General features: G+C 39.4%; 2 protein-coding genes across 2 annotated transcripts in view; one reads left to right on the top strand and one right to left on the bottom strand.

The window, feature by feature from the left end:
* Nucleotides 1–5,447, bottom strand: part of LOC137982581 (uncharacterized) — a 53,695-nt gene extending 48,248 nt beyond the window's left edge. The window contains exons 1-2 of the mRNA XM_068829696.1: nucleotides 5,257–5,447; nucleotides 5,087–5,165 (exon numbers count right to left, since the gene is read on the bottom strand). Of these exons, the coding sequence (XP_068685797.1) occupies nucleotides 5,087–5,165; nucleotides 5,257–5,348 (171 nt within the window). The 5' untranslated portion in view covers nucleotides 5,349–5,447. The remainder of the gene's footprint in view (nucleotides 1–5,086; nucleotides 5,166–5,256) is intronic.
* Nucleotides 5,448–5,727: 280 nt separating this feature from the next.
* LOC137983326 (renin receptor-like) overlaps nucleotides 5,728–25,000 on the top strand; it is a 21,384-nt gene continuing 2,111 nt past the window's right edge. Inside the window, exons 1-16 of the mRNA XM_068830530.1 lie at nucleotides 5,728–5,805; nucleotides 6,217–6,272; nucleotides 10,750–10,881; nucleotides 12,502–12,589; nucleotides 13,443–13,495; nucleotides 14,177–14,305; nucleotides 16,478–16,606; nucleotides 17,140–17,176; nucleotides 19,913–19,995; nucleotides 20,192–20,245; nucleotides 21,083–21,154; nucleotides 21,492–21,569; nucleotides 22,291–22,361; nucleotides 22,539–22,665; nucleotides 23,098–23,169; nucleotides 23,277–23,336. Coding sequence (XP_068686631.1) covers nucleotides 5,754–5,805; nucleotides 6,217–6,272; nucleotides 10,750–10,881; nucleotides 12,502–12,589; nucleotides 13,443–13,495; nucleotides 14,177–14,305; nucleotides 16,478–16,606; nucleotides 17,140–17,176; nucleotides 19,913–19,995; nucleotides 20,192–20,245; nucleotides 21,083–21,154; nucleotides 21,492–21,569; nucleotides 22,291–22,361; nucleotides 22,539–22,665; nucleotides 23,098–23,169; nucleotides 23,277–23,336 — 1,293 coding nt within the window. The 5' untranslated portion in view covers nucleotides 5,728–5,753. The remainder of the gene's footprint in view (nucleotides 5,806–6,216; nucleotides 6,273–10,749; nucleotides 10,882–12,501; nucleotides 12,590–13,442; nucleotides 13,496–14,176; nucleotides 14,306–16,477; nucleotides 16,607–17,139; nucleotides 17,177–19,912; nucleotides 19,996–20,191; nucleotides 20,246–21,082; nucleotides 21,155–21,491; nucleotides 21,570–22,290; nucleotides 22,362–22,538; nucleotides 22,666–23,097; nucleotides 23,170–23,276; nucleotides 23,337–25,000) is intronic.

The following is a 25,000-nucleotide window of genomic DNA, read 5'->3' as shown; positions in this document are numbered from 1 at the left end:
TATCAACATTGGGCGTGCATCAAATTATCTGAATTTCTGGACGTAAGTGGCCAATAACTCTTACTGAACTGCTAGAAGCAGTACTCAATATAAGAGAAAATATCACAACTTTCGTAGTACATGCATGCTACCTCTTTCCCTAGAACTTGAGATTTGGACATTTCACGTTGCAGATTTATAGAAAACGGGAAACAAATGTACGGAACATTTAGGTTCTTTGTTTCTGCAGCCAAAACATCATACATACAGACATAGACACATACATGTAGACACATAATTGATCTCTCCGCATACGAGCTTTTCAGGGCAAAGGAGACGAAATCAACGAAACAACAACAACTGTCAAGAATCCAAACTGAACGGAGGCAAACTAGTTAAGAAGTACAAGTGCAGTCGATAAGTTGAGCCAGGGACTCCACACATCAAATACAACGAGCAGTCAGAACGGTTCCGAAACCTGGGATCTGCGGACTTCAAGGCAAGCGCCCTAACCTCTACTGAGGCCGCACTGCCTGCATCATAGTGCTTAGAAACCAAAAGGAGACATTCTATGAGGTGTACGGCTCAAATTACCTGTCAATATTGTCTGGGCTCTGTGTTTTACATGTACTATATTTCACTTTCAGTGTTTTTACTGTATATTTAAATGCAAAGTCAAGATTTTCTCGGGCTCATTTTACTTAAAAAAGTCTTACAAATGACTATGATTGTCGAGAAAATAATCTGTAATTCAAGAATAAGGAAATTTTGGCCCAATAAACGAACACGTTCATTACAAACGTTTGTAAGTCCCATTTGAAAAGCAACGTCAATTTTAAAAGAAGGGGATATGATACACTGCCACGCTTCACTGTAGCAATTTATTTATAGGCACGTGACCCCGTTCCGTGACAGTAAATGGTCTTTGTCATCGCGGAGTCTCAATACCCAGTATTTTGTTGCTTTTAGTAAACACTATAAACATAGTACGTAACGTGGAACAGCTAAGGGATAAATTATATAATCCTTAGTTATTGCTTTGACTCCTAAAGTATAAAATGACACGGAAGTGGTGGTGATTTCGACATGTATCAAGGATAGCTCACCTTGCTTAATTATAATCGATATTTGCTTCCTGATTTTTTTAAGTGAAGAGGAATGTGTTTCGACTCTGCAGTTTTCACCTAAAAATGGTTAACTTACCCCATTTAAGATCGCCCTCGTCACGATGGAGACCATAAATAATGGTCTTATTTTGGAACTGACGATGAATTGCATTGATTACCTGATGTCATCTTTTATACGCACGGCATTGACGAAACATACGTGATTGCAATTGCCAAAAAAGGCTAATTTACCAAGCTCCCTAACCGGCTATGCTCTAAGGAAATCGTTACCAAAATTAGAGAATTTTTTACGTGAATTCTTCAGAAAGGTCACGCACAGTGTAGAGTTTGTTTACGTAACAAAATAAATCTGTGAATTTGTTGCCACGTTGTAGTCGCAAAAAGACAACAAACGTCGCATTCCCTGCTACTGAAGATTTTCTTTATTCGAAGCCTTCGACTCGCTTAAAAAATGATTATATTACGACCCTTTTTTGGTGGCCCAACTTTCACGAGTCTCCCTTGGTTTAGTGGTAAAGCACCCGAACTAGCAATTGGAAGTTCATAAAGTCTTGGCTCGACTCGTGTTCAAGAGAACAAGGATTGTTTCCCAGTATACCCGACTCATTGTCCATCAATAACTCTTGTTTTACTTGCCTCGTCTTTGCAAAATTTAGCATTAATTTTTCATCCCAGCCTTGCCTCCCGGATTCCGGAAATAATAAACAAAGCCTGGGTAGAAAATTTATTTTAAAACAAATGCAGTGGGGTTCGAGTTTCGCCGTGGCATGAAGTACTCAACATTGCAGCACTGCCGTTTCTTTGCGGATTTACCACTTTAAAACAGGACAACACCAGTATCTCAACTTTTTCCTACAAACCCGCCAAAGAGAAATTGTAACGAATGAAAACTTTCAGACCGTTACGTCTGCTTAAGGGAAGTAACAAATTACAAGGAATAATTTGTGTTCCAGAACCTTTTGTAACTTTTCTATTATTTTTGCTGTTTATCTGAAAGTAAGCGTATAGTGCGCTTTTACACATACAGGTGAAATTAAACGGAGAGGTCCTAGGTGCCGAAGTGTAAATCGTCGGACCAGCGCAACAACGTAAGAACTGAACCCAACAGCTCCGTGGCAATCAGTTTTTGTGTAATTGTGTCCAAAGGGGCAATATCAAAAATCGTTAAAAGGCCAAGATTTGTCGTTTTGATTTTCTTTCACTTTTCAAGATGGTTCAATTCTACGCGTCCTCGTACTTAAACTAACAAAATGAACTGTGATAAACAACAATACAGCTTCAAACTTCCGATTTCAGAGATTGTACTTTGAATGTTTCATAAGCAAGTTAAGAAATGAAAAATAAATAAATAAATAAACAGCGACTCAGAAATGTATATTAGTACACGAAAACTGTTTTGATCGACTGTGTGTTGCTTGCAATATACAGGAGACAAATAAGAATAAAGCACGAGCCAGTTTAGTAAGTAAATAAGTAAATTCCAGCCACAAGGCTTTCTCCAATCGAAAGATAACTCTCTCCATGGAATATGACGTATGCCCTGCGCATGGTGCTTGTTAAGTGCGGCCGCAATATTCACCAAACGAAGACTCTTTTATCAAGCCGTTTTTTTTAACCTACAGTACGATAGTTCACATTCTTCCCAAAACTCGATGAGGCATATTGAAGCTGCAACGTTTTTGGAAGGATTTCTAATAGGTCACTCTGCATAAATTACAAATCCATAATGACACATGTATAGTTTCGTAACTTAACGATGTTCAGTGTACCGTATGTATTACTCGGCCCCTAAGCTATTTATCACTTTGGTTTCAAAAGCACTTGCTGATCAATAATTGCGAGAAAATGCGTTTTAATTGTTCCTAAAGTAGCTTTGGTCTAACAACAGATAACTCGACCATTGAAAAACTGAGTCTGCCGGGCAAGATGCACCAACCGATCAGAGTTGTGGCTCACTAATACTTTTAAACAATGCAAAGATTATCTGTGAAATGGTATTATTGGGCCAAATTACTGCAACATCATTACCTGTTCTCGCAAATGGTTACCGTAATTATCTCGGTAGACTTTTGCATAGAAAAAAAACTGAAAAGTTAAGGAAGATGTAGCTATGCAGCTGTAAAACCTAAAGTAGCACTATGAAGCACGCAATACACTTTCTTGTCTGCACAAGACCTCTCGGGTTTTGAAGAAAACTACATGTAAGCTGAATATTGAAGTGACCAAAACTTGAAATAGGATACATCAACCCCTGGATGACGTTTTCCTGGACTCTAGGAGACTTTATATAACATCACTAACTTTACGTAACAATCACTTCATTACACTTGACTTTCGTGTAGCCGTGATATCATTTCTCCAGAATGCATGTACCTTCGTAATCCCGTAATACAAAATCCCCACAAACATTTTTATCACTTGAAAACTAAAAGAGAGCAAGCAGTGCACATTAGCAAAAAGGCACTACATGTAAGTATAACCAAGGTGTTGCTTTCTTCATTCCTAAAAGTGTTTGGCCTTGGTCGGCGTTTTAAGATACGGGACGGTGCACGAAACGATTTTCCTCCCCTGACAAATTTAAAGAAAATGTGCATACATGGATGTTTCCTAAGTTTTCAAGTCTTCTGTACTATCCAATGCAAAGGCTAACACTTTCACTTTGCTAGCCCAAAACGGAGAGCTTTAGTTTTTTGATCAATTCAAAATGTATGAATGGTACAAGTACGTTGCCGGATCTAGAGCACAAACGATATCACCTGCACACTACTGATACAGCGAAGCTACGTTTTTGGACCGTCTCTTGTAAGCAACCACCTCTCAAAAGCGACCGGTTTTCCAAATTAATAAAAATTTTAGAATCGAACCAGTATTTACGGTAACTATACGCAAGGACCATTTTTGGTACCACATATTGAGCACACAGATGAAAATATTCATCAGGGACAATCGGTATACAGCTGGAACTCGACAAACCTACATCCCAAGACCTCTTCCAGAATTGACGTATCAAGTGATAATAAACGATGAATATATATTGAGAGAAGTTGAACAGAATTAATCATTGATCATTTCGACGTAGTGCTAAATCAGTTTTCAGTAAATTTAAGGCGAAGAGCCTTAACGGACACGAAGGACCATCTGAAATTGAAACGGGGAATCGAGTGAGAGCCTCGTTCGTAACTCTGTCATGATTCGCTTCGTATTGAACAAAACGACACTGGCGTTAACAATATGGCGGCGTATTCGTTCTCCAGTAACGATGCAAGTTCTGCATATAAAGATGAATAATTATACCAGAACCGGTTGCCGAACACTTAATCGTATTTCTGAGGTCAATACGAACGATTCCCGTATACTAGCAAAAGTTTGCCACAACGTATCCGAGAGGTTAATGACTTTGGCAAGGTTCTATCCGGAGCATTACGTTCGCGAGCAAAGTCCAGCATTTCGCAAGTTTAATCTTGGCCTGAAGAGATGTGGATTAAATCAAGCATCGATAAAGAAGTCTGCAGTATGCTCGCGCCACGGAAAATGACTGTCGGGTCAAAAGGTTGTACCACGTTTTAATTTCTGTCTTGTTCAAAAACGGCGTGTGTAGAACTCGTGAAACGAGTCTCCTAACGGATGCAAGGTCTGTTTTGATTGCAAAAGGCTTTTGTAGATTCGAGATGTGTAACATTTCGTCTTCCCAGCGAGTTCCTCTGCTACCCGACCCGCGCGACCTCAACGTATCGCGTTAATTAGGATTCAAGTTATCTTCACCAGTTTTCATGTTGTACAAGCAAATGAACAATGACTAGAAGAATTATTAGTCAATGTTCATGTACTATCACACTCAATTTACACACTAGATAAACCATACAGCATCACTGCAAAACGCGCTGAGGAATATTCACTAAAGCACATGATCTTCGATTGCCCAAGGAGGCACGTTTGGTTCGACCAAGGTCCTACAGGTTTAGCTTCTACGTTTTAGTTACCTTTCCAGTAAGCGAGGTTCCTAGTGCAACATTAGACTCTGTGTTGCCCAAAGCACATTCCTGAGCGCCATTTGTGCACCTTGGAGAAAACAAACAACAATTTTCAACACGAGGTTCAGGCGCGGAGCAGTCGAACCGCGAGAGGTTCCCACAATCAATCGTCAGCTTACAAAGACTGCTCTCTTGGCTGTGTGGATGTGAGATCGGCGTTAGCTGGCAAAGCAATAACGTCCCAAACATTTCGATCACGTTCATTGGCCATTTCTAAAGCGTACAAAGGGACGGCAACGAATCCATAGATCGAAGAATTACACCTTCGACAACAACTTCATTTGACTCGATATAACTCGTTTGAGGTCTCGCTTGATCGCTTGACTTCACTCCTCCATGACGTCATGTAACCTCGTAAGATTTAACATTTTGATCAAACAGTTTGCTTTCGCACAAGACAGAAAAGAATATTTTCAAAAGAATTGTAGACAGTCATGTTCTTTTAATATGCTTCTTTGTTTAAATTCACCGGACTGATATCCAAGACGTTATCCACGAATCGCGTAAAACAAAAATATATGAAAAAAGTCTGGAAGACCTGGAACGATGAGATAATAAATTCCGTCGACATCGCAGAATGAGCCCGCAGTCCTCGAATCTCGTGACAGAGCGCAGAATGGCGGAGAAGGAGATCATTCACTTCTTATGTCTTTTCTTTATATCTACAGGTAAAACGCAAATTTAACGACAACAGTTTCAATTCCAAACATTAACTTTTAACTTGAACTATCTGGATACCTGTTTTTAGTGTAGTTACACACCTGATTTTATCGCGAAAGCCGTTGCGAAATAATTCACCTTGTAAATTTCATGTATAGTATCACGAATAGCACTTGCAGATTTTGCCAGAATGCATGCGATCTGTGAAAGATTCAGTCATAAATTATCAAACAAAATATAGTTTATACTAATTGAATTCATTCTCGTGTTAACCTTCCGATGGGTGTGCTTGTTGAATACGTTTTGGGGAGCTTGTGCTGTTTTAGTAGTTTCCTTACTTTCCCGGTAGCTTGTGTCCCGTCCTATCGCCAATGTAAAACGTAATTAACACGTTCCACTTTTTTATTTGTTATCTGTAGCTTCATGTTTAATAAGTAACGCAAAAGACAGTATCGTCCTCCAAGAGACAGACAAGGTAAGGCGATTGTCATAAAATGTGGCGTTGTGTTCTTCAAGCGGCAACGCGATCGAGACCAAAACGTTTTTTTTTTTTTCGTTCTTGTTTTGTTTTTTAATGACTTCTTGTGTTTGATGTGAAAGTTTACATCACTGAACTTAAGGTTTAATAAATTGATATACCAAAGGCTATTACACTAGCCAGCCTTAAGTTTCAAAAACGTAGTAAATACGTTGTTGAGTATTTCAGGTAACAGCTGTGTGGTCTTATCCCACACATACCACGATAAACCCCGATTGTGTATTTATGTAAGCAAGATAGTTTCAATAAAACATGCCATTATCTTTTTGTGCATGCAAGAATTTGGTTTAGTACATACAGGATATTACAAAGTGGCGAGAATATATGAATTTTATGTTCTCCTGGCAAGAACAATATCTCGTGAGTGAGCGCAACGAATGAGTGAGATATTGTTCTTGCCACAAGAACGTCAAATTCATACCTTTGAGCTAACATGTAATTGTCTTTTTATTATATGGACAGTATATATACATGGTAAAAATTGAAAAGCAGGCTTTAACACAAATACTGGGTATTAATACAAACAAAAAAGGTGGGAAAAAAGGCTGGAATCGTGACGTTGAGGATCCATATGACCACTCGTGTTACATATGAAAAATTTGCCACTCGTTTCTCAGACGTAGTGGTCACATTGATTCTACGAGTGTTTTAGTACATGGTAAAACACTCCCATCCATCGAATGATATGGAATATGTTTTCCCCCATTTTTTGATCTTCTGCTCTTGTTGTAGAACGCTAACTTTTCATATGAAATAATAAATTACTATCAAGATACTCATTCCAAGGGCTACCACTGTTGTCATATCAACCTTACCTGTCATGTAACGCTCCATCTGTTGGGTCATCCTTTGTTTACTTGATGATAACAAATACACTGTCAAAAACTAATGTCATTTCTCTCTCCAGATTTCATTAACCTTTTGTATCATTCATGCATTTCCTAGTGTATTGAAATGCATGTTTACAGGGGCATGGCATTTAATAAAGTTTGAAGTGTCAATTCATTTAGCTCTTAAGTGAAAATGCTTGTACATGCCACATAATCAAATATTATCAAATTTCAGTTTAAAGGGAAAGGGATCACTTGAGCATCAAAACGAAAAAAAACCTCTTGGTTTAAAGATTAGAATAAGCAATGTTTATGCCAAAATGAGGCCAAGACTTAGAATCAAGCCAGCAATACATTGGTAGAGGCAAGCTCTTTTACAGTTGTTGTATCAGCCCTGCTCTCGTTCTGTATTAGTTTAACATCTTTGAACAATCTTGATGTCAGGTTTAAAAGGATCCTCTGCACTTTTTAAAGGATTATTCACTTTTTTTTTGCTCCATCAAAAGGTTCTTCTAAATGCATTGTTGCCTTGAGGTGTCCTGACTCAGAGCTTCTTTATACACACATAGACACATACATACATACTTTATTGTGTAAAGCAGGATAAATTTGGTGGTAGAAGCTTATGTGCACCTGCTATCATTAACCTTGAATGGTAATAGATTATTAATAAACATAAAATCACCTCTCTTAAAATACTATAGTAGATATACCAGCAGCAATTAAATTACTTAGATCAGAAGTAAATTATGTCATCAGTTTTATTTGCCAAAAGAAATTTGATCTATGATCATAGATGATTTTGCAAGGGTTGCTTTTAAAGATGTAGAACTAGTCATGGTTAGGTTATATTTCAGTAGGAGGCCAGTGGTTTCACAATAATAGCTATGTTTATGTTGTCTGTCAAACATTTTACATCACTAGACTAAATGATATCCAATTCACTTTCAAAACATAGTTTTAGTTTTTGTGGAAGCAGCACATATTTGTTGAATTCCAAATCATTAGGCAACAATTCAATACAATTTTCTTGTTCCTTTTAGACAGAAGTCTTCCTTTCACCTCCAACAAACAAAACCATGTGTTTACAGCTGCATCTTTCTGTAATATTTAAGTAGATAGGGAAAAACCTTGTTGAGCAAGGTTGCAAGAATCATGCACTGGGGTGTCAGATCACATTCTGTAAATCAATGAATTAATTATTGTCAAGCTCTCATCTAGAGATCAATGAGAATATTTAGTACTGAGTAGCTATCTGTCTTTCTTTACAGAACTTAATGTTTATTTATTTTATTTCTCTGTGCTCTATTATCTATTTTAACAACCTTTAACAACCTTTTTTCTGTTATCTATTTTAACAACCTTTGCACAAAATATCCAGTCATCTCATTTTTGTTTCGCTGCAGAATATTGCTCTTTCAACATCCATTCTGTCGAATAGATGATTATTTATTGTGCCATTATTGGTCATTTCTCTACGAACCTTGTTTGAAGGTAGTCTTATCCTGTATTGACAGTTACTAGCCAGTAAAATACATCTTATGGAAGAATTTCGCGCTTCTCAAACAGTCAGATCATAAGAATTCAGGAGATTTTTATGCCTCAAACGTAAGACCATAATTTCTGTTTCCTTTGTGTGAGAATCCTGCATCATCCAAGTTCAAGTTGTTTCAAGCAGAGTTGTAACTCGTTTACAGTTGTGTGCAACCAGACTAATGAGTTGCCATTGCATTAATCCTATTAACAAGCTCTTCACCCTGAGGCTGAGGCTTACTAGTTTTTAGTAGGGAAAAAACTATTTTACCTCATACATGTCCTAATGACCCCTCTGATAAAAGGACAGCTTTTCCTTCAGATCCCATTCAATTGAACTACACTATAAATTCTGTGCTCTCTTTCTTGGGTAACCATTCACCCTAGGACCTGCTTATGGATCGTATCAGCTTATGAGATCTTCTGGTGTATTGCTGAGTGTTTTGGTCTCGAACTAAGGTTTTAGTTTATGGGAAACGTCGTGATATGTACACAAAGTACCTTGATTCTCTTTTTGCCGCTGGTCAACCCCTGTGCGTCTTGACAGAACATTTAAATGTTCAGTATTGTTTTAGCCGAATAAGATAGTTCTGTACTGATACACTTATCGATCAATGTAGTAACTTTAACAAGGTGGTTTCACATCGTTGGCTCGATCATTATATTCTCTTCTCATCAAGGGATATCACTCAAAAAGTATATATGTACCGTTGTTTTGTGCCCACCAATCACGAGAGACGTTGTGAGAATTTCGTCCTGTGGCTCGTTTCTATAACTTTTCGGGCCCGAAAAGCCATTTGCGAAACTCTTCTGTTGTGTTAGAGCGAGTTTGAATCAAGTGTCGTAAAACCAAAACTTTGGCCAATCAAAAAGGACGGAGACAATCCAGTAAACCAATCAAAACCCAAACTATATAATTACACGTAGCCGATACAAAGCGCGCGAAAATGTGAACGCGCGAGCCACGATTGGTTTTGGTTTCACTTATGATTGGCGGAAAAAGTGGCACGAGAACTTTGAGCCAATCACTGAGTGAAGTAATGCAAAACTAAAACAATTCGCTAATTACTTTCGACATTCAATGGAAAATCGCTCTATACCATAGTTGTTTGTATCAGTGGCCCTGAAAAGCCCCGATGGAGAATGATTAATTGAGTAATTGTAGAATAATCAAATGCAACAACGGGCTCAACCCCATACAAATCCAACGCCTTCACCTCCAAAGACGAAAGATAGAAGTGATCCTCGCACTTATCTGAACAATTTAAGCAACTGTCTCTTAGAGCGGTTTTCAATTGAGTGTCGAAAGTAATTAGCGAATTGCATAGGTTTTGCATTTACTTCACTCAGTGATTGGTTCAAAGTTCTCGCGTCATTTTTTCAACCAATCGGAACTGAAACCAAAACCAATTGTGGCTCGCGCGTGCACATTTTCCCGCGCTTTGTGTCGGCTACGTGTAATTACTTCGAGTTTTGATTGGTTTACTGGATTGTCTCCGTCCTTTTTGATTGGCCAAAGTAATTACTTTGGTTTTGGTTTTACGACACTCAATTGAAACTCGCTCTATAGACACCTAAAAAGTTCAAATGGTTTCAATGGAATTCCAACTCATAACCACTGCGATGCCGATGCACTGATGCTCTAAAACTGAGCTATTAAAGCCACATAGTTGGGAGCAGGGGCACGTTTCTCGAAAGTCCCGAAAACCCAATTGTGAAACTGCAAACCGCTTGTTTTCGAAAGGCGATCTTTTAACATGTTTTCAAGGTACGAAAAAGAAAAATGACCGTGAAGTGTGACGACTTAAATCCTGTCCGTTTTCCGTTCTTGAGATACAAAGGGAATGGTGACACCCGAAAATGGCCCTTAAAGTCTCGGGACTTTCGAGAAACGGGCCCCTGGTCAATTTGTTTAGCTCACATGTTTCCGTGAAAGGACTGATGAATGAAAGAAATCTATATTTTCAAGTGCGGTTTATAGCCGAATTATAGATACATTTCCTTCAGTCTTCACCTCTGTGTCACGATGCGTCCTTTTTTTTTCTCAACAGAAATCTGATGCTTCCAAGTTCTTTATTGCTTACAGTCCAAGTTACGTGACCTTTTTGCCAAATGCCGGCGCTATTGCCTCGGATGAAATCTCCGATGTTATATCACTTGCACTTGGACTTTCCTCCACAAAGGTTTGCACAATCAGTATCACTATCAGTTTGTTTTTTTATTTCGTAGGTGATTGATGACCGGTTGTCTGAGTTGGTTGAGCTTCGGACTTCCGTGCGGGAAGTCGCGGGTTCGAACCCCGGCCGGACCAACACAAAAATCCGACAGGAAAGTGCTGCCTTTGTAATTTGACATGTTACACTTTTATGTGTTCTCGAAATAAGGACAATAAACCGTGGGCTCCGTTGAACAGCCAATTGTGTGGGCCATTTATGAACCCACTCACTGCGTCACAAGCAGCTCGCCCAAAATTCTCCAAACGGCATTGTTATCGAAAAGAAATGTAACTATGCAATAAATGTTTTTGCTGAGAACTGTATTATCTTCAATTCACACAAGCGACACCCTCTCAGCCAATCATTCTCTCGCAAGTAGATCCATTCTCTTCCGTAATTCTTTTGGTCAGTATAGAAATTAACGAATATATGCGTAGTTATGTCGAAGATTCACTTCTGTATCCGCTGACAACGAGTATCGTTCAAATTTCTGAGACTGCGCGGAAGAGCCATGATTCGCGGACTTCCTGGTGCGGAACCTTGAGAGGTCTTTGGTCTCGGTACTGACGGCAAAAATCGGGGGATTTCCACAAAAATAAAGATAACAAATCGCATGCCTCCCAGACCGCCATTATTTCCTATCAATGCTATAATTTGTATAGGATCCTATAAAGAGCCTATATTTTAAGAAATCATCCTATTTTTCCTATAAGTAGGACATAGTTAAACATTTTTTAAAAAAATTAGTTATTTAAAAAATTCTTAGCTAAAACCATAGCCCCCCAAATATTTATCTCGCCAATTTTGACCAATACATGAAAGATATTATGCATCGTCAAATGGAAACTCGGAAAAATCGGGGAAAAATCTGAACCCCAGGTGGGATTTGAACCCACGACCCTCCGTGATATATTATGGATGCTCTAACCACTGATCTACTGGAGACTCCGTGGTGAGCAAGGGTGAGATGTGGGCATAGACTACGACTGCGTCACGCAATCACATCTTCCAATTTTTCGATAACCATGTATGACTCTGTATTTCTCACATTACTTGCTTGGGAAGTTTGACAAAACCCATAAAAACCTCAGAAAAGTGTTTCTTGCTTTATATTTATTGTATGAAATCTATCGTAGCTCCAATAAAGAGCATATATTTTGGCAGAAAATTCCTATCTTTTCCTATATTTGAACTTGAAGAGCCTATTATTCCTATCAGATTTTCCAAAAAGTGACTGGGAGACCTAAAATTGAGTTAAGACTTGCTTGCCGACTGCAGATCGTGAATTGCAAGAAATAAAATAAAATAGAAGGTGTAATGATGATGATGATGATGATGATGATGATGATGCGTACCTATAATAGTCACTGCATCGTCTGCGATCCAATGAAGACATGCTTTTGCTATCGATTGTGACAAAGGATCGTCATCTCGATCCTGGCATCATATAGATACTCAAGTTTTGCAACTTACATGTATAACGAAAACACGTTTCAGTGTAGGAAAACACCCGTGTAAACCGCTATCGTTATGTTCGAGCTGAAATCATACAGTACCTCTGCTTTGGCAACTTTGCTTTCATTTCAGGAGCTGGGCTGGGCTGGCTTATTAGCCGGAGATGTTTTTCGCCGCCCAAAAGCCAACGTGTTGATAACTGTTGATGGTATTTCTGAAGGTATAGTTCATTATTTTTCTTTGCATTTGGGATAGCGTTTTTTCGTCTCGTGAAAAGATAGATCTGGCCAATAACTGTGGAGTCAAAGTTTCCTTATTGTCGAATCTACCCATACCGCGCACCGGTGGCTCAGTTGGTTGAGCACCGAGGAGAAAGTGCTGCCTTTGTAATGCAATCTGCAAACGGTTCGACTCTCTAGTCTTCTCGGATAATGACCATAAACCGTAGGCCCTGTCTCACAACCCTTCTGTAGTTCAATGTTCATAACCTGGTGGGACGTAAAAGAACCCACACACTATTCACAAAAAGTAAGGCATGGAGGTCCCAGCGATGTGGTACTTCGTGGTTGCACAAGAGCGTTTCAACGAGTTACGACTCCTTAGCTCCTCGTGGGTAAAATAAACTATGACTACTACTATGGCCAATATCAAGTTATTAAATTTTCGACCTCGGATATTGCGTTTCTATCTTTTTGATTGGTTCCCTCAATGTCGGTTATCACTGAGGTCATATAGACCTCTTTCATAATGGCGGCCAAATAAAATATTCTTTTGTTTCAATGCTAATAAGCCCTACTAACCTCGCTACGACGAGTAATTTCAAAAGAATATTTGTTTTAAAACGAGGGCAGTAGGTCTAATTAACATAAATACAAAAGAATGTAAAAGTGGTCGCCATTTATGAAAGTGGTCTATACCGTATGACCAAATACTGAAACTGGTTGCGCCAAGTGTTGCAAAGCTGAAACTTTTCCAAGTGTCCAAGCGTTCAGAATTTAATGAAAATTTAATAAAACACTTATTCCAGTTGCTCAAGACGTGGTTCAGCTTTCCTTTCTTCTTTCTTTTTTTAGATGACAAGTTTGACGACGTAGTGGCGAAGGCAGCGTCATATCCTGTTACAGAGGTAGGCGAACATTCTGAACATTAAAATACCTATCACTTCAACAAACTTTTCCACTGTACTTATTCTCCGATATTGTCCTGAATATATTTGTTGTTTTTACAACCTTTTATTGAAAACTCGCTTTTCTATTCGCTTTGAAAGAAGGAAAAAGTGGTCATAGTTTGATCCTTGACCGAGCAATAAAGAGGAATGGGTTCGACTGGTTTGACGTCACACGTCGCTTGTGACGTCAACCCGCTATTAAACCCTTTCCTCTCCCTTGCGCGCTCATAGCTCAAATTGCATCTAGTTTTTCGACTTTTTGGGAGCCTCTAAAACAGTGATCTTGAAGGGGATAGTTTAGAAAACAAAGGAATTTTAAAAAAAAGTTTTAGACAAGTGCAGAGAATCATCGAATGAAAGGGTCTTTTTTGAGGTGATAGAGGTTTTAAGCATCGCGCTTGCAGGAACGTCATAAGGCAGACTGCAGCTTGTCACAGTAACGTGAAGTTGCGCGTTTTTTGTAGCTAAATTGCGTGAAGTGATCTTATTTCAAACAATTTGCTCTTGTTTATCACGGTAGCCTTTTGATTGCCGTTTGGGGTAATTGCAATTCTTATGGGAAGATTATGACGTAGCCAACGTGAAGCGATAGATTTGTTTTTTTTATACGTAGTTAAAAAGTTAATGTCACGCTTTCAGTCTGAAGGTGCTACACGTTTGGCTGGAGTTCTCTCGACATCAAGTGTCACGCAAGAAAACCTACCTTCACGCGTGACAACTATGTTTGGTGGCAAGAGTTTAACAGTATCCGTTTCTGGGAGTGAACTGGTGAGGCATTTTGATGTGTAGAAAGCTTGCTTTGTATAAGTTTTAAATTTGTTATAAACATCGTTGGTTCATGAGCCTAAAATTTGTAAAACCTCAAAGGTTTCCATGAGATGTAGTTCCGGCCACGTCATGACCCTTTTTCGAACATTAAGGTTAATAGAGTGTTTTCACTCACGTGATCAGTAGGCTTTTTTTTTTTTCACCGAAACGAAGGAAAACGCTTGCATGATAATAGAGCTCATTTCCCTTAGGATTAGTAGGGTAATCCAACATGGCCGTCCGTGACGTCTCGTGAAAACGATAAAGACTTGTTTCCATATCTCTCAAAGTGCCCTTAGACGTGAGGTACCTGGGAATGAAATTAAATCACTGGAATCGGTCAGTGTAAAATGCAGACTGAGGTTATAATGTAACTGGTGAAAAAGCCCAAACCCCTTAGAAATGCTAACCTTAGGCCTAATTAGGCCTAAAACAATATTTAGGCTTAACTGTTAGCATTTCGATTCCAGTGATTTAATTTGATTCCCAGGCACCTCACGTCCAAGGGCACTTTGAGATATGGAAACAAGTCTTTACCCATGAAAACATTCTTTTGCATTGCTATTTAGTGTTACATGCAAATGCAACGCAATCGCACGATCATGGGTTTGAAACCCATTCAAGCCTGGGTTTTTTAGGCTTCTTTCGGACTGCTCAAGTTGCTTTATAACTGCGATGGTCATTTTTACTTTTTGTCACATACGCATACGGAGCAAAATTAGTGAATGCTGATTGGCTGAGACGGAGGGCATTTTTTCTTAATCACGACGCCACTTTTTGGTAATCAGGAGGGTTTGATTACTTGATCCTGATTGATTAACATTTGCTTATCCAGAGCAAGCGAAGTAGGTTCTCGCTCTGATTTAAGTTCTTTTTGTCCAAATATAAAATACATTTTAAGCGTTATTTCTGTTGACAGCAACGATTTATTGAATTCAGCCCAATATGTCGCGGCATCATTGAACGGGTTTCTCTCAATAACTTTTCCTTTTTTTGTCATAAACATGTAAAGTCCCGTTTAAACGGTTTTAACATTTGCTTCAACATGCATTCAACACTTTGTTTAACCAAGTCTTCGGTGCGTTTGAACAGGTCGTCCAACATTGTTGAAAGCGTAAAAAATGTTGAAAGCGTGTTGAATCAAGTTTAAATCGGTTAAACTTTCATTTAACATCGATTCAACTTTTCCTTTGTTCTCAAAAATGTTGATTGGTGTTAAAGCCGTTTGAACACTGTTCAACAATTGTAAAACACACGCATGCTCACATCGCTCCATGATCGACAAATCAATATGGCAGGCACGTAGTTTATCTGGACGAGAGAGACTGGTTTCTAGTTCTTAGTTCCTCGCAATCAAGTTTCGCGAAAGTGTTGGTTCTTTTTTAACGGCCTACACACAACTTTGTTTTTGCGTCCAACATATGCCCAACATCTGTTTAACTTGTGTGCAGCGAATGTTGGTCAAATTTTGAAACCGTTTAAACAGGCCTTAATCGCAATGTTTCCTGGCTCTCTCTCGAATTTCGAGCCCGGAACGCCGTCATCTTCGGTGAGCACCGTAAAAGATCGAATTGAAGTGCTCGCGAAAGACATAATCTCACCTACCGCTTTACAAGAAATGGCACATAGAACAGTTTGTTTGTCTGAGTCACGCAGGGGGTCTCTATTTTTGTGACGTCATTTGTGCGCAGCGCTATTAAGGATTAATGAACAATTATTCGCCGAAGACGAAGTGAATATCGGTGAACAAAAACCGAGACGAAGTCGATGTTTTTATTCCCCGAGGAGAGCCTGAGCTGAATAATTGTTTCAGTATAATTACATAGGTGATTATTTGAGAAATATGCATTTTCTTTAAAGCAATAAATTTCTTCAACAACAACAACAATACTTTATTTCACCCCATAGTTACAATAAACTAATAACAATTATTTTATTCACTTCTGATTTGTTGAAAAAGTGGCGCGAGAACCTTGAACCAATCACTGAGTGAAGTAATGCAAAACCAAAGTAATTATCTAATTACTTTCGACACTCAATTGAAAACCACTCTAACCACCTACGTAATTATACCAATCTATGCTATTCCATTCTATTCTCTTTTCTATTCTATATCCCCAATTGTTCTCTTAGCTCGCGGCGGCGGGTCATACAAAGGGCACAAACAGTCACACCTTGTTCTGGAATCAGGCGGAGGACAAATTTCAACAAGTCAATGAAGACGTTCACGGATTTGCTGACTGGTCCAGTGCCAAGGGGGAGGTACGTCAGTGTATACCTAATCCTTGTCGCTTTACCCCCCTCCCCCCCTTATTGAAGCGCAAAATGACCATACGTTACAGTAGTCATTGAAAGCTCAAAAACAACATAAAAAAATACAAGAAAGCCGAAGAGGTGCATAGGTGGACAAGACAGGACCAGATTGAAACGAGTGGCATTTGGATACTTTGAAAAGAAAAAAAAGACGACCGCACGTTTTCAAGTTTCATGCAATGCTCCGGGATGAATCGAAAACTTGGCGTATTGAGTCAATCTTTGTATGTATATTTTTTTTGATAAAAGTAGACAGCGAGCAGTCTCTGTTTTGCTCTAAATCGTTGAAACGAATGAACACTTCAAAATGGCTGAAACTGCGGTTCGCAAATATTGCGGGCGTTTGTTAACCAACGCCCGCGGTATTTGCGAACCGCAGTTCCAGCCATTAAAATTTCTATGTACGCGTTCGTTTCAACGATTCTGGAGCAAAATAGAGACTGCTCACAGTCAATGATAAAAGTGCTTTTTGCTCGTTTTAGATTGTAAAGAGGCTGGAGAAAGCTGATTTTGGGGAAGGTAACAAGTGATATTACAGCATCTTAAGCCTGGTTTTCACTGGCGACACAAACGCAAGGGCAAGCATGAGTAGCTTATTCTAGTGAAAACGAACGTCGACATAAGCATCAAAATCAACCACGGTAACCGCCATTTTGTTCAAATGTTCAGACACAGGGAATCTGGAACGAGTGCTTTAAGGACGGTGCCTACTATTGTTGTTGCGCATACGTTCTGCGCATCTCCAGATATTCCTATCGCCGATGCTTACTAATACCGGGATATTATCGCACGATTTGAAACTATCCTGAGAAAGTAGATCTTAGTATGTACTCAGGGATGGCACTAGGATTTTTCAATCTGGGTCCTGGGACCCGCATGTTCGGACAAATTGGGGTCCCAAGCATTTTTTGGGGGTCCCAAAATCTTGGTGACCCTCTGCGAGAAAAAGAGTATGTTTTAAATTATGAGAAAAAGAGAGTAACCAACTTGGAATTAATATTGATGCATATGCATAGGACCGGCCGACAAAGGCTTTTTCTAGAGCCGTTACATTCATTCCTGGACAAGAACTCTGTTAATGAAAGAGCACCCTTTCCAAGGGTTTACGCATCACTGGTTTCCTCCCTTAGGAGCAACGAACAGTGACGTCTTTTGCTATATATTTGCATTCAGTGACTTGCAGAGTACATTCCTCTGAAGAAGACCACAGAAGGCGGTCGAAAATTTAGTTTTAACCTTTTTAGATGTTTTAAATCCCATTTCTTAGAACTTCAATTATGATCACAGATCGCTCCAACAGTTTTACAAACAACAGAATATACTGACAAATCAAAGCAAGTTGTGTGAGTTATTTAAGTCAGTGCCTTGCGTCCTGGCACGCATTAAAATTTCGATGATGCATTTTTTGGATTTTATTTGCGTAAAAATGCACGATTTCTGCGTTAACGCGATCCCTGCTGTACTCTTGGTATCCAAAAAGAAAATTGGGTGTAACCATGCATTTTTGAGAGATAATTAAGCTTCAATTTGAGAAAGAACGCCATACATTGCTTTGTATTTTAAAGCTTTTTAGAAATATTATTCATGAATTATCTTTGAAAAATGCGTGGTTACCCCCAATTTTCTTTTTGGATTTCAATAACACTTGTTAAGATCTACATTTCCTGCATAATCACACACCGGGGCAAAAATATCTTTAATCAGTAGGCACTGTCCTTAATTGGCCAGATGTAGCAATAGGCCATTTCCGAGTTCACGTCTGCCTCCTCTTCAAAGCGAGTCTAAGTGCGAAATGTTTTGTGATGGTAATTAGTTCTACTTTACATATGAAAGCAAACTAATTATCATAAGAAAAAATTCGCACTTAGACTCGCTTTTAAGAGGAGGCAAACATGAACTCGGAAATGGCCTATTACCTTGTGCTTATGCTGTTTCGTTTTCACACAACGCAAGCGAACGCGGGCCTAAGCGCAAGCAGGAGGAAAATGAAAAAGTTTGTTCGTTGCGCTTTTGCTTGCGTCGCTAGTGAAAAGCAGGCTTTAAGGCCCGGGCCAAGGGCTTCAAAATTTGCTTCAACATTGTTGACTGCTGGGGTGGGCAAAAGATTCTACAAAGCTTCATGCACGAGAGGCCTTGTATTCAGTCGCAGCCCGTAGCCGGGGTTGTTACTATGGATACGGAAGTGGATACGTCATTGACACCGATTAGTGCGCACGCGCATACCCAACTATTTTGAAAGAAGGGGGCAAACGGCTTTCACTTCATTCAACATTCGCGAAAAAGTAGGAAGAAATGTTGAATGGTTTAAAGTGCCCCTGTGACCAAAAACTCAATTCATATTTTTCTTTGGATTTCAAAACTATGTTGACAAAACACTAAGTGACCCACGTTTTAAGCCTTGATTTGAAAAAGACCCCTCTTTATTTTAACTGTAATTTTCCTATTTAATGGTCCGCCATTACAAACATTATGTTCTTGAAAGAGCTGGATCGAGGAGAAAATGACGTCAAAGGCTCACTAGTTTAAGAATGCAATACGTGTGTACGCCGCAGAATTAATATGCAGCACGGGGGTTTTGGGCTTTCAGACTTTTAAACTCACGCTTTGCATATATAATAAGCTGCGTTCACACGCTGAAATTTTAAGCTAGTGAGCCTCTGACGTCACTTTCCCCTGGATCCAAACGTCTGAGTTCCAATCGGTCAGTTTTGAACGTGAGTAATGGCGGACCGTGAAATCCAAAACTTACACTCAAAGTAAACGGCCTTTGGATAAAAATCAAAGCTCAAAATTTTGCCAGTCAGGTGTTAAGCAAACACACTTTCAAAATCTGAAGGAAAAAAGGAAGTGTTTTTTTTGATCACAGGGGCACTTTAATTCAAGGTGGATTCAACTTCGATTCAACATGTTTCAAGAAAGAAAGGGGTGAGGGGGGGGGGGGGGGAGGCGGGGAAAGGTCGACTCCTGTACCTTGCGGCTTACGAATAGTTTGTGAGTAAATGATCACCCTACATCACGTTCAAAAATTTTAAAGCGGGGACTACGGTATTTCGTCCTAGAAGACAACGAAGTGTTTTCACTGCCAGATGGCAAAGTTCCAGCAGCTCAACAAACTTGCTTGTTATCCATTACTAACTAAAGCAGTTGTCGATTTCAAAAATTATAGGTTTTTATGCAATCGAAGGATTTTTGTATAGCAGTTTCCTGGAGCAGAATTAAGAGTTCTTTGATCTGGGTTTTCCCTTTATCTGCCAGGTGTGAAGTTTGCTCCAAGCTCCAAGGAATTTACAGTGGCAGTCCCTGGAAAGGGAAATGCCATCTTCAACATGGACAAGAAGGTGAATACAATAAGGAAAATGTCATTTAACAAAGCTTAAATTTTGGCCATTTATCAAAGTTTGTGGCGGCAAGGGAGAAAAGCGCCGAGGACAACTACTTTTCGCTCGCTTGTCAGCACCCCAGTCCCTCGAACCTTGGAGGATTAAATCCTTCAGCAACCAGACTAACATTAATTTTACCTTTTTTTTTCTTCAGGAGGATTTCTTGCTGTTTGCTGAGATCGATGCAGTCTTTCAAATACTTGAAAAAGTAAGCACCTTTCTGCAATGTTCAACGGCTCAAATTTGCATAAAACAACAGTTTCTGCACGTGCGCACGAGCAAACGTCCATAACGCACGTGCAGAGTGAAATTTTTGTTCACTTTTGCCTTCTGCAAAATATACACGTGCAATGAGAAACGTAAAATTTAAATATGCCTTAAATCAGCGAAAGTCTTGCGTTCCTCGGTACATTTTACAATTGTTCGGAAAAGGATCCTGTTTTAAAATTGTCAAGCCCCATTCAAACGGACGCAACATTGTTAGCCAACATTGCTGGCCAACATTGCTCCAACATTGTTGGGTGTTAAAAGTTGCGTGCGTTTGCACACCCTGTTGCGTGTTGTTGCGAGTTGTTGCACGAAGTTTGAAACTGGTCAAACTTTTGAGCCAACAACTTTTGAGCCAACATTTCTTTTGTTACGTGATCGCCGAACCGAAGCGCAATAATTTTGGATCCGTTTCCATATGCAGCTCTTCCAACATTGTTGGGGCCACGCAAGTCATATTCCATATGGTTTCCATGGCGACAGTAACGCCTTAAGATGTTGAAAACAAGATGGCAGCCGAATTTTGTAAGTTGACAAAGTCTTATGGGTCGTATCTTTCCCACAATACACCGCAAGACCAATACACCACAATACACTGCCAACACCATCCACCTTCTGCACTGAGAACTGCTTCCGTTGCACAGGGCCTTATAGAGTACCCTGTACTCGGAAACTGGGGTTCTTTGATCGAAAAACATGAGTTTCGGTGGACTCCTTACTGCCACAACTTCTCGCGATACTTTTCAACGCTTTGTACTAATATTTGATGCCCTTTCAGCTTAATTCAGATCCAAGTCTTGTTCAAGATGGAGTGCCAGATATTTTTACATTAAGCCTTTCCTCTGTAAAGGTTGGTGTCATTAAGAATATAAGATGTAATTGGTAAGTTTTGACGCTCTTCTAAAATGCCCAATCAAAATATCGACTGTTCCCATACTCAAACGAAATATCGTTGAAATAATTTTTGTAACAGGTGAAGAGATGAAGGTAACCCCCAATCGTAAAATCATTTGTAAATTCTTTGGTTTTCCACCTCCACGCTAACCTTTCATGTTACAGAATGAAATCGCTGTTTCCTCTCAAAATCAGAACCCTAGCTTTATCTCACTTAGTAACTAACTGTTTTTAGCTTGTATTTCTGTACCTAGCAATTTCTTATTTCTTTCAATTTTGCATCCTCTCTCTAGGCCCTTCGTCGTCGCTATGGTGACAAATCCCTACAAGTAGAGGGGGCTGTCCGTTTTCTGCAAGATGTAATACCCACGGTAAATCTTAAAAGAGATACCAAGTTGAACGTTAATGTCGTTACAGAAGCAAAGAAGGAGGACGTCTGTTATTGTACCTGGTTTTGGCGTCTGGGTTTATGTTAAATTTATATTGGTGAAGAACAAGTTACTTGATCCTGTCATATAACAAAATTGAACATAAACGAGGTTTCAAACTCCGGGTTAAACTCTTTAAGAAGCACAAGCTTTGGACTCTATGACGGAATCTTTAAATTTACACGTTTGTTTTATTTTATTAATTTTGCTAATATATAATTGACGAAGAATGGGTTTTGCTGCAAATGAAGAGATGAATATCAACGCAGGTCGTGACTCCAACAGCGTAATTCTTGGTACTGCGAACCCATACGTTGCATAAGCATATGAATATTAATGATGTCAGGCCATTCTGTGCCATGCGATTACAGAAGTATTGAAACAAAAGAACAGGCAAAAAACTAGAAACCAAAATATGAAAAATGAAACAACTCTTACTAATTACTAATTACTAAGAGCATCAGCCAGGGAAGGCTCCTAGATCGATTTTTTTCGAAGTGGAAGTTATGAACAAGGCGTGCGTAAAGCTGCGACCCTTCCATTCAAACCGGCTTGCTTTCCTCTGCAACTGTTTACGCATGCGCATTTGCATCCTCGACGGGATTGGGTACTAACCAGGCGCAAGAGTCTCTAGTCATTCATTGGCTTTGTTTTTCCTTTTCAGATCGTAAAGAAGTTCACTGACTTGTACAACGGAAACGTCTTGATAGAAGTGCTGTCTTTGGGGTGGCATGGGTAAGCTTCAGCTAAGCTTTACTTGTTTTCCAATGGTCATTTGTTTTCCTAGTGGTGCATTGGCGGAAGCCTACATCTCTACATTTCAATACGATTTATACAACTATCCGCTGTGTTGTGATGTCACTTCTTGCTAGTTCCAGTCATGTTCTGGTCTGCTTTTGTTGCCTCCGTTAGAGATCTGCATACCAAATACCCTAAGGAGATGCACGGAGTTTATCAAGATGTACGGCCTTATTTGTCAGAACAGTCAATGGATATATTCCATGCTGCCCTGCCGGTTGTTTCTCTCAAGGACGACTTGGTGGGTATTTGCTTAGCGTACTTCTAGATGCTGTCCGGGACGACTTTTTAAAAGGAAAGTGTCCGTCTTGCAGGGCTTTGAAGAAGCCCGCTACACACGGAAGATAGCCGACTAGTTTTTGCTCCAGGTCGCTGGCTGTTATCGTGGCAAATTAATAGCGGGCTAAAAATTGCTGGCTGCTAGTTAGTAATGGTCTCCCTGCGTCACAGCCGTGTCATTCCCGCCTTTTTACCCTAATTCTCAGCCAATCACAGTTCGCAATTCTTTTCGCTGCTTGTCGTCGGCTGCATATATTCTCCGTTTTGTGATTGGTTGATATTATTGTCTTCGTCTATTTTGATTGTCCAAATTAAACGGTTCGGTTTGGCTTTTGCGACACGAAGTTATAAACCGTTCAATGACAACTTTTCGTTGTAATTTGATTTTTTTAAGGGGGATACAGTGAAGCAATCTTTGTGTGAATCGTTGCAAAATAAGTTCCTCTCCGTGCAGTCTCCGTTGAAGGTACGTGTTTCAAATCATCTTGTGTAGCTAGCATTTAACTTTTCCTTTGCGAACTGAAGATGATTTTTTGTTATGCTTAAAACTTTATTTCTTATTCGTTCGCTTAGGTGACCTGTGGTAGAAAACACAGGGTGCGACGTGCGGCCCCAGTCAACGTAGATCCAACGGTAAGAGCGATAAGTCCTTAGAATTAGTCTTTACTCAGAGGATGACAACTTAAGGACAGTGCCTACTAATTCAAGGGTATTTTTGCCAGGTTTATGTTTATGAATATGTGGGAAAGCAGATCTTAACGAGTGTTATTGAAATCCAAAAAGAAAATTGGGGGGTACCAAAGCATTTTTCAAAGAAAATCAATCAACAATATTTGTAAAGATCTTTAAAAGACAAAGCACTGTATGGCGTTTTTTTTCCAAACTGAAGCTTAATTATCTCTGAAAAATACATGGTTACCCCCAATTTTCTTGTTGGATACAAAGAGCACTTGCTGAGTTCTGCCTTTTCCGCATAGTTTTAAACCGCGCTAACTATCCCTGTAAATGTAAGCACCGCCTATACAATCTTAAACCCGATTATCTCGAGATGCACAGAACGTGTGCACTATACCAATGGTTTGCACCGTCCTTAAAAACAGAGAGATTTAGGGCGCGTTCGATTGACCCTATTCCGGAATAAGAATACGTAGAATGATGATTAAAACTGTATTTTTGGCGCGTTTCGAAGCAGCAAGGATAACAAAAATATGTTTAAAATAGCATTTTAGGATCTATCTGGCAATTTTAATGTGAATCTCCATAAAAACGAAGGATTTTTAAGTTATATTCCATGTATTCCTATTCCTGAGTACGGTTAAACGAACGCACCCTTAGTATCGCGTTAATGGCAAGCGACAAAACATTGAAACTTTGTGCTTTCCCAAAATTTAGAGACTTGCATGATGTTAGCTTATCATTTTCTTCTGTTATATTCAGTTATTGGGCAACAACCAAAGAAGAGAGAACTTAGAACTAGAGAAAAACCTGCCTGCACCTCTTTCTGCAAAAGGATAAAGAGAATGACAGACAAAAGTCTTTAAGAAGGCATTTAGTTTTTGTAAGCCCTTTACGAGTTTTAATGGCGTCATTAAAACCGTTTGGCTCCCAGGAGTGATCAGCATATAAATTCTCCTCACAATTTCAATGAATTGCCGATCAGACAGGTATTCAGAATGAAGATAATTATCGGCTTAAGAGGTGTGATCTTGATATAACACCAAATTCTCGCTACTATCCAATAAAGAAAACTGTTGTACCAGTCACGAGAATGAACGTTTCGATCTTTTAAGTTTTCACAAGTGGACCATTCGTGTTTTTACGGTTGGACTATTGTACCACCATGTAAATTGGTGTGTTTCCCAAGGCCCAAGATTGCCCTGATTACAGGCTTCGAATCTCGATAAGCAATGGGCCATTTCCGAGTTCATGCCAGCCTCCTCTTCAAAGCGAGTCTAAGAGGGAAGTTTTTGTTGTAAAAATTACTTTTGATTCATATGTAAAGTAGAACCAATTAGCATCACAAAAACTTCACACTTAGACTCGCTGTGAAGAGGAGGCTGGCATGAACTCGGAAATGGCCTATTCGTTTTGGGGCAATCATTTAAATAGACTTAATCCGGTGCTTCACAGAACCACGTTTTAAGGACGGTGCCAGATCTCGGATTTCCTATCGCCGATGCTTACTAATACAGGGATATTTTTGCGCGGTTTAAAACTATCCGGAGAAAGTAGATCTTAGTAAGTACTCTTGGTATCCAAAAAGAAAATTGGGGGTAACCATGCATTTTTGAGGGATA

This window comes from Montipora foliosa, chromosome 13 (assembly GCF_036669935.1).
Source record: "Montipora foliosa isolate CH-2021 chromosome 13, ASM3666993v2, whole genome shotgun sequence".
Classification (NCBI taxonomy): Eukaryota; Metazoa; Cnidaria; class Anthozoa; order Scleractinia; family Acroporidae; genus Montipora; species Montipora foliosa.
This window is presented reverse-complemented; position numbering and strand designations above follow the sequence as displayed.